The sequence below is a fragment of the Rhinolophus ferrumequinum genome, chromosome 5, assembly GCF_004115265.2.
Source record: "Rhinolophus ferrumequinum isolate MPI-CBG mRhiFer1 chromosome 5, mRhiFer1_v1.p, whole genome shotgun sequence".
Taxonomy (NCBI): Eukaryota; Metazoa; Chordata; class Mammalia; order Chiroptera; family Rhinolophidae; genus Rhinolophus; species Rhinolophus ferrumequinum.
In genome coordinates this window covers 6,201,646-6,211,713 of record NC_046288.1, presented here as the reverse complement: position 1 = coordinate 6,211,713, position 10,068 = coordinate 6,201,646, and the positions used below count along the sequence as shown (strand labels likewise).

Here is a 10,068-nt window from a genome sequence, read left to right as displayed (position 1 = left end):
AAAAAAAAAAAACAGGAATGAAGCCCTAGAGAATCCTTATATCTCTAAGACTATGCCCAACCTTGGGAAGTCCACCAGAATTCCATGTTGCAAGGGACGAGAACCAGATTTACCCCTGAATAGTTTAGGAATATCAGACACAAAAATCACATTTATTGAACACATGCTATGTGCAGACATTGATCAAAGTATTGAAGAAAGGGGTCTGAGTCATGGCTCATGGTTTTCAATGAATTGACGAGAGAGAGAGAGAGAGAAAGAGAGAGAGAGAGAGAGAGAGAGATTTACTGCACATGTTAAATATAGGCACATTCATTCAAATAGCTTTATGCTCAAACCAATTTTGGATGATATATTTTTTTTAATTTTAGACAGTTGCTTTGACATCCTGTAGGATGTTATTCTTCATCCTGGCACATATTTAACGTCAAAGTCATCTTTAGAACAGTTTAAAGTATCCGTTGGTTTCATGAGTGCATTTGTTCACCTTTTTTCTCATTTGAATTGGTGAGGGCAATTCCTCTTCCTCAGCCATTTTTTGTTTGGGGACCAGAAGACATTCATCAATTCTGGAAGCATACCAGATGGCTCTTTCTCCTCTCTTGATGAAGGTGAGCAGCTTTATCCTGTCCTATAGTAACCCTTTCTGCCACAATGCATCCTCCTATCGGGTGGTTAAAGCAGCACTAAAGTACTTACCGTGTTTCCCCGAAAATAAGACCTAACCAGAAAATAGGCTCTCGCATGATTTTTCAAGATGACATCCCCTGAACATAAGCCCTAATGGTCTTTTGGAGCAAAAATTAACATAAGGCCCGGTCTTACTTTCAGGGAAGCACGGTAACAGAGTCACACAAACCAGAGCAACGCGGAGAAATACAGAAAGGCACGTGCAGGAAGCCCCTCGCCAGAGCAGAGGCAGCCAGCTGTCTGTTTCTAGCGCACACAGGGAAAGCAGGAGCACAGACTAAAACATGAAGATTCTCAGAACATCCTGAACTAGACAACTCTCTAAAGGACACATGGGAAACCCAGACTGGGAAACATGGGACAGTTCTATGGCCACGCATCAATAGCGAAGTGCTCCCTCTACTCCGTGAGGACCGCCGCTCAGAGACACACAGGAACAACCCAGCAAGCCCAGGCCTAACCCACCTCCTGTGCACCTGCCACCCACGTACAAGAACCATCGAAGATGCCCCCAAAAGACGCCAATTGTTTACTAGCCATATTTTCTGCATTTGTCATTTCTCCTAAACCCAATGAAGTGTGAAGTGGGATATCACAATGCAGCCAGCATTGATTTTATTAAAGGGGTTTGGAGAAGGTAAACTAATGTCTCTCTACGGATGACATGCATAAGATGCCTCTTTTATCCAAGCAGAAAAACCAACAAATAAACAAACAAAAACAACCCTCATCATAATTCACCAGAAAACAATGAGCTCTATAAATGTAAGAGAACATGCTTTACATTAAGCACATACGATGGCAAAGAATAAGACCAGAGACCAGAGTGTAGCATGATCAGTAAGTCACCTGACACTCTCCAGTTAATCATTTTCGCTTCCAGGCCGTATTTGAATGTCAAGGCCTTTTTCTCAGCAGAAGTGGTTATCTAGATTAAATCAGTCATGCGACTCTGAGTCTCCCACCAAGTCCATTTGTCCCGGGCCAGCTGGTCTTCCTGCCTGTTGATATTCCCCAGAACATCGTGGAGATAACATTTACCAGGTGCCAAGGTGATGCTGCACCTTCGGGTCCCCGTCTCCTTTCGGACAGGACGGTGGCCCCGGTACTGGAGCGCCGCTCACTGCGCGGCCTCGCCACCCTCTTCACACCCACTCCGACCTTTTCGACCCCAGGAGCGGGGCGCTCCCAGTGCCGGCCTGCCGAGTGAGAGGCTGCCGCGGACTAGCTGGGCAGTGCCTGGCTGGCAGACTGCAGGGTGTTAAGGGATGCTCGCTGCTGGCGTCTTGGGAGGTCTCTCTGTGGGACCTGCCCCCAGGCTCAGTGCAAGCCCTGGGCAGCTTGTCGCTGGCTGAAGACAGCCCCTCACTCTCTTCCTCATCTGGAAGCTCCATCCGCCCCGACACAGCGGACTGACCGCTGGGGCTGTGGGCACCGTGCCCTGCGGTCCACGAGCCAGGGTGCTCGAGCGCTGCCCTTTCCTCCCAGCGCCCGCCCGGGGCCGCGGGACCCGGCCTCCTCCCCCGGCGGCCGGCGGCGAGGCCCGGCCCCTCACGCGTCCTCCTGCGCGCGCTGCACAGCAGGTCGGCCACGCTCAGCAGCACCGAGAGCGCGCTGAGCGCCCAGAGAAAGAGCATCAGGATGGACTTCTCCGTGGGCCGAGAGACGTAGCAGTCCACCGCGCCAGAGCAGGGAGAGTGGGAGCAGGAGAACCTCTTGGGGACCGAGAATCCGAAGAGGAGGTAATGAAAGGCCCCGAAAGCTGCCTCTGTCAGAGTCCGCAGACAGAGGTGCACAATGTAGCCGCAGGAGAAGTCTGGCACCACCAGGCTGCGCCCCTCCCTGCAAGGCGGCGGGCAGCAACCATCCCCAGGACTTGGCTCAGAGGGGTCCTGGCCCCCGGGACCGCCATCTAACTTGCAGGGTCCCCGGACGGCGAGCTCGGCTCCTTTGTGCAGCACGTAGACACTGAAAATCGCGGAAGGAAGGAGGACAGACACGCTTTGGACCAGCCAGAAGCGCAGATGGGACACTGGGGCGAAGATGTCATAGCAGACATTGGCGCATCCTGGCTGCAGTGTGTTGCACACAAACCTCTCCTGCTCGTCCTGGTAGACTGGGGACCCGGCCACAACGATCACCACCATCCTCAGCAGGATCATGAAGATAAGCCAGATTTTCCCTGGAAAAGAGGAGGCAGGACCGGCACGATTCACCACCATGCAAACATATTTCCTCCTAACAACGTTTAAATATTGACGGGAGCTGAGAGTGAAGTGAGAAGTTCAGAAGCACGCACTTTAGTCACAGCAACGGCATCAGCTAGTTAGTACAATTGACAAATATTGATTGAGCACACTTACAATGTGTCAGACACCGTGTGAACTACTTGTTTGTAAATGCTTTGAGATTAGCAGATTTGAAAGAAGAATAGATACTAAAAATGTTTCATCTGATTCTGCTAGTTCATACGTTTGGTAATGTCTCCTGCACTGAAAGACCTGTAAAGAAAGTTGGGCTGAGCAAATTAATGATACAAATAAGATCGTACTCTTCTTAGGAGGATAAGCTTTTCCGAAAAGGATGTTAGCACATCCCTGTAACTGTGTATGGCAGATATGACTGTTAATTTCAGTAAGTATTTATGATAATGGTCCACAATACCTTTATTTAATAACAGGGCTTATATTTAATGTTGCTTTATGGACTTTGAAATCAAATGTCTTTAAGAACATTCGATTTTTCAAAATTTTCAGTAATTCACAATTCCTTTTCCCCATTTCAATTATTATGCAATAAGGAGGTTTGTCTTTTTTCAATTTATCATGAATAAATATAAACAACCTAAGGAATCTAAATAACTTCAAAAGTCTTTTCATGTCATGAGTCAACTGTTTTGGGCATGTTTAAGACTCAGTCAAAATAATTTGTAAATATTTTGTTTTGTAATGAGATACAGAAAACATTACCTGATAGCAGAAAAACAAAACTATTATAAATGAAGGCAGTTAAAGAATATCATTACATGATAAAGTCATTGACTCAAACTTTTAAGACCAAGTTGACTTTGTTTAAATTCTACAAAAAAACAAGTAAGAAAAATACAATTTTGAGGGCATATCTTAATCCTTTTCTCAAATTCCTTTTTCTAGTCAAATTCTAAAAATTTGACTTGTCTGCACTAAACTCAGAAATCCTTATTACTTCTTTATTGAAAAAAACACTAAAATTGGTATTTGTTTCAAAGGGTACAAGAGAAATTGCTAATCATCACGAATTAAACTTCAAGATTAAACCCTACAACGATGAACAAGAAGAAAACATTCATTTCTCTTTAACTTTTACTATATCGTTCCTTTTTCTAGTAATGCAGCCAGAGAAGAATACAAAAATACCCCTCCCACCTGTTTTAGTCTTCAAACTCAGCACCAGAATATCAGCGAGAAGACGTTTCGTGAGAGAAATAACACTCACACCCAAGGCTTCCTTAAATGGTGGTGGAACCCTGGCAAAATCAGAAGAAGCTTGAACCCACAGTTCCCTTTGCTCTGGCAGTACATAGACCTTTCTCTTGGGGGTAGAATAGGCAAACTGATGAAAACAAAAAGAATAACAGCTTTGGGAGTGTTTCCTGTACTCACCCACAATGGTCACATTGCAGTTTAATGTGATAATGAGGAACCCCAGTAAGTCCCAACGGTCCATGCTGCCAGAATGTTGCAGACTCAGGGCTGTTGGACACCTCGGAAGCTTGTGATCTCCAAGGAGGTGGAAAATCTTTGCAGGAATAAATATATCTTAGCTACAAATGACTTAAAAGGGAGAGCAGGAGATATGAAAGGAAAGACGTGAGCCCAGGAGCAAGAGGTCAGTTTTTCTGTCGCTGAGTTGAGACGGCCCCAAGCTGCTTGCTTCTAAGGCAAAGGATTCCTGACAACTGCAGTGACCAGAAGCCAGCAGGAGTCATCTCTCATTGTGGGCTATTCTTACCCTCTTGGGACATTCCAGGCCCGTAGCAGTGCTCACGTCTCCACCAGGAGAGACAGACACTTCAGGATATAAAATAGAAGTGACTACAGTTAGCCCAAGAAAGAAAAGTTCTGTTAACTAACCAAGTAAATTCTCTATGAAAAAAGTGTTTCTTCCTTGAAAATATTACCATACTACTTCACTTGTTAAAGAAACACTGAACTGTTCCTGTTTTGTCTTCTCTATGAAGCATAACCCATTATAACCTGCAAGCCTCTTGTCCTCATTCTCAATTCCTAGACCACTGAGGCAAGCATGAATCTGCACCTTGAACTTGTGTCCCAACTTTAGGCTGTTACTCAGTTATTCTCTAGCTGTTTCCTGTCTGGGTTGGTGACAGAAGGCCTGGGTGCAAAGTTGGGGCAGCCACCTGGTAACGTGGGGAGTCACTGAATCTCTGCAGATCTCCTCTTTTTACAATATGGAGAATCCCTATTCCCTATACTGTTCCATTCAGGGTTTGTGGGAGGCAGACATGACATGGCGGCATTAAGAGTACCTCAGCTGCAGTGGGTATGCAACCACTCAGAGCAGTGGAATTTCAATCACTAACTGATCAAAAAACCCTTCACAGACTGTGTCTTCCTTTTGTATCTCCCAGCCCCATCTGGCCCAAGGCTGCTACCATTGAATGAGCTTCATAAATGCCTGTTAAATGTGTAATAAAGTATCACTGTCTGGACCTGCTGACATCAATCACAGTTGCATCAAAATCCTGCCTGTTACTTTTATATCTAGGAAGAACCTGTCCTTCCACGCAGGGGATCTATCATCAGCGTGGAAATTGTAAACTTTGAAAGGAATGATTTCAATCTTCCATAAAAGCTTTCTTTACATTCCTATCTTTTCTTCATTTCGGATCTGTTCTTGACTTTAGTAATATTCCTAGAAAGATTCTCAAAAAAGAAGTACAACACAGTCACTTTATTCACATGACATGTTTCCATCCACCGAAAAACATTTTGAGCCCCTTAAAAAGAATAACAATTTTGCTAATTTTAGTCAAATGCTTCAACATGAGCAATAACATTTAGGGAAGTTGTAGCGATGTAAAAATACTGAAATAGTCATATGGCTTGAGTATAAAATAAAGGAAAATAATTTTGTTGCCTGACAGCCTATTGATGGCATTGGCTTAAAAACTGAAACACTAGGAAAGCAATTATGAATTTTGCTTTGTGGCATAAATAACCTATTTTGAATGTGGAGCAAATTAGAATTTTGTAACCTTGAGCAAATCAGTAGAGCTTTTCACACCTTGGTTTTCTCATTAGTAAAGTAGAAAAAAAGAATGTGCCCTTCACCTATACACAGTGGTTGTGATATGCAAAATGAGATCATAGAAATGAAAATGATTTTCAGACATAAAGAACTACACGAGTGTCAGTGACTGGTGCATCTCAGGATCTGCTCCTTTACGTTCCCGCTCATGGTCTTTCCCTTTGTTTTCACGCATGTTCTGAACAGCCAAGGCTGCCTGTTCCCTCCCATCTTTATCACTTTTGCTCTTCCTTCTCTAAGTCTACCCTGCCCCCACTCTTCGTCTTTTATCCTCTTTCTCCTTTTTTCCCCCTCTGTCTCATGCTAGGAGACATTTTGCTTTACCTGAGATCCTAACCCTAGTGGTTGCCAGAGCATGATGGGTACAGGAGAGGAGGAAAAGGATGTGGCTAAAGCATCAAACATGTGGCACTCTCTGTATGCAAGTCTCCCAGAATCAATGGGGAATTTTCCATGTGTGCGTCTGTGGAAGGGAGAGACAATTTGGAGGAGCACTGTGCTCAGTCCAGTGTAAAAGAAACCCAGTGGGAGTAAGGGACATGGATATGGCAGAATTGTGCAAGATGCCCAACGGGGATTAATTCACAAAATGAACTTAGCAAAAAGGAAAGAGAACAACAGAGTCACCTATCATTCAGCCTGGGCTTCATCTCTCTGTAGCTTAATGATATTTGCAAATTATTTCAGTCTTCAGTGCTTTCATCTATAAATTAGAGATGTTATTTCATTTACAAGTTTATTGAGAATCAGGGTTAATTTAAATGAGGTTCTAGCACATTATTTGACCTTTAGGAAGCCCTCAGTAAAAGACAACTGCAGTCAGTTCTCATTATTTGTGGTAGTTACATTCTGTAAATTAGCCACAAATACTGCATTAGTGATTACTAGGGCCTCCTAGGGGAAATACAGAGTTAGGTTCCTATGAGCCTCTGGTCACAACAGTTTTGTGAGCCAATCAATACATAACCCTGTTTTACGTGTGTTTCTATTTAAAGATGACACACACACACACACACACACACACACACACACACACACATACAGGGTGCCAAAAAATGTATACACATTTTAAGAAATGAAAAACTATATTAAAATTGTAATACTCAATATACACCGATAACAAAAGATGAATACAAGTCACATGTGTACATTTTTTAGAATCCCCAGTATGTATGTGTATATATACATGTTATATATTGTATACATATGTATATGTGTGTTTGTGTATATATATATATATATTTATATTTTTATAAATATATATTTTATATATATATATATATATATATATATATATAAAACGTGTGTGTGTGTGTGTCTGTGTGTGTGTGTGTGTGTGTGTTGTCCCCTTCATGCAGGAAGGAGTCATCCTCTTACTCATTACTGTTACAATCAATGCCCTTTTACTTATGGATGCCTTTCAAAATATCATTGATAGTGTGATGAACATAGCTCAGTCAATAAACATTTTCTGAGGACCTACTGTGTCTCAGGCACTACTCCAGGGAGTGGGGAAATGGCAGAGGATGAAACAAATGCATCTCCCTGCCTTCACTGAACTTACATTCTAGTCGGAAGAACTGACAAGACAAATGTCTTCAGCAAAATGAATTATGAACTAGACAGTGATAAGTGCTAAGGAGAACAAAGCAGAAAAGAGAGTAGGGGATGCCAAGGTCTAGTGGGGTGGCCAGGGACAGCCTCCCTAAGAAGGACGCATTGGAACAAAGGCTGAAGCAGGTGAGGGAGAGGGTTCCTTAGCCACAGACTTCCTGGCTGACTCCTACTCTCTTTTGTATTCACATGGACCTGCAGCCATGTAGCACTTCGAGAACTACTAAATGCTCCACAATCCTCTATGTCCATGTGCAGGGCATGCACATGGACTGCACTACCCAGTGTGACTTCTCAGTGACAGCATTTAACATCTCGGTCACAGGCTGAAGCAGTGGAGCCACATTGCAGAGCAGAGACTCAGTGGGACCATTCCCAGGTATCCTCACCATTGTCCCATATGAACACCACACACATCTAGCAGATGAAGCTGAACTTGCCACAAATATTCCTATTCCTTTCACTGGTGGGATTTTTTGTTTGTTTGAAGGTAAGGTCAAATTAGTTAAAATTTCTTCATCCAAGCAGTCACTGGGACTCAGAGGTAATTAGTAGGGCTACAGGACTGACTTCAAGGTGACAGCGACTGGGTTCAGTCCTGATTCCAAACATTTACCAGGGTTTGACCTTCAGCAAATATTAACCTATCTGAGCTTGTTTCCTCATCTTTGAAATGGGAGTGATAATATTACTTCATGGAGTACTTCATGCATTCCAAATGGACTGAACTCCGCCAAGTCTTGGGAATACAATCAAGAAGAAATTAGTGGGTTCCTGCCTTTGACAGAAAGGTAATCTTAGATGCAATGAATGAGCCGTTACCGTAAAGCATGAGGGGTGCAGCACAGGGAAAGTACAAGTGCTACTTTATGGGAACATATGAAGGATTACCCAACCCACAGGCACCTCAGAACAACTTCCTAGAAGAAGTGGCCATTTAGTCGTAACTAGGAGCTGAAAGCAACTTATGAGACAGTCACCAAATTCCTCCCCAATTTCACGATCTGCCTTTTAAAAGATGTTTTGGAAAAAATTAATGGAATTTGGAAAACAAAGGTGATAATATCAGTGACCAGAAATACAGATCTCATCAGCTTCATAGAGATGAGCCTTAGATGGGAGACATTAAGCAAACCCAAGGGACAAATTGTTGGCCTCAACAAAAAATCAATTAGACTTCAGCTAGTTAGCTGTGTTCAGTCTAGAAGGGAAAGAACAAAATTAAAATGAATCTTAAGTCCAAAATATGTTTAAGGATTGTAAAACAACAACAACAACAAATACCTTTCCAGAAACAGTAAGATGATGTTGGTTTCTCACATATTTAATTTAATGAGACTTTTCAGAAAGGCATTGTGTGGGAAAATAGGACACTGTTCAGTTCAGTTCCACCCTGGACATCACCTGAAACGTACTCCTCAAACTAACAGGCTACACCTGTATTCTCTCTCTAGGTCAGTGACACCAAGATCCATCTCACTCAAGACAAAATCCCCACACTCAAGTTGCTTTAAGCACTTTTTAAAAAATTTTCACTGCTGAATGCTCTTCAGAGGCTCCCCATTGCCTCTGGGACAATGTCAAGCAGTGTTCACCAAGCCCCACGAGACCTGGGCTCCTCTCTCCTCTACATCCTGCCCTCCTACAGAACTGAACTCCTGGCAGCCCCCAGGATCTCTATTGCCTCTGAGACCCACCACCGCTCTTTCCTCCATTTTGGGTACCGACGTATCATCTCTCTGGCTGGCTTCCAGAGACATTTTTCTCCTTCGCCCGAGGTCAGGTTAGGTACCCTCGTTCATGCTCATATAGCATCCTGTTCTTATGCTCATGACATGCAACACTGGGCATTATCAATTGTCTAGGGTCTGCCCCTGCCCAACCTCTGTGCCCTGCCACCTCCTTCCCCACAAGACCACAGCTAGGCTCAAGTTCCCCGCATCTTCCTTTAGACTCACTGCTTCCCTGCTGGGCATCAATCCAACTAACCATGAAAAGTGTAGAGAGAACACAATAGGAAGATGTGGATTTGCGTCTTAGTCCCATCACTTACTCTGGGTCTTATTTCCTGAACTGTAAAACAGGGGTAGTAACAGCACCTATCTCTGAGGTAGTTAAGAGAATTAAATGAGGTGAAATGTGTAAACTGCTGGGCACAGTGGAAACATTCAATAAATGGCAACTATAATTAAGTCCACTTTTTCTTGTCTCTCCTACTTCTGCATAAAGGGCTGGCCTTTACGGGCATGGCTAGCCAGCTGGAGTGGTTCTTTCCCTTTGCTCAATGAGCACAGCAATCACAGCACATCAGAGGCTGTTTTTTTATATTTTGAGCCCTTCCTGAGTCAGTTTTTCTTGGGACTGGATATTTGGTGCCAATCATTTTGTCCCACCTTTTCTGTGTTCAACTCAGAGGCTTAGGGCTTCTGAAGTCTAGACATTTTGTCCAAATCT

The 10,068-nt window shown here is 43.5% G+C and overlaps 1 protein-coding gene across 1 annotated transcript; it reads right to left on the bottom strand.

Annotated features, from left to right (window-relative positions):
• Nucleotides 1–971: 971 nt before the first annotated feature.
• GJD4 (gap junction protein delta 4) lies at nucleotides 972–4,416 on the bottom strand. Its single transcript, XM_033106491.1, has 2 exons — nucleotides 4,332–4,416; nucleotides 972–2,872 (listed from the first exon to the last, which is right to left on the bottom strand). The coding sequence occupies exons 1-2, from the start codon at nucleotides 4,393–4,395 to the stop codon at nucleotides 1,836–1,838; spliced, it is 1,101 nt and encodes a 366-aa protein (XP_032962382.1). The 5' UTR covers nucleotides 4,396–4,416; the 3' UTR covers nucleotides 972–1,835.
• Nucleotides 4,417–10,068: the final 5,652 nt, after the last annotated feature.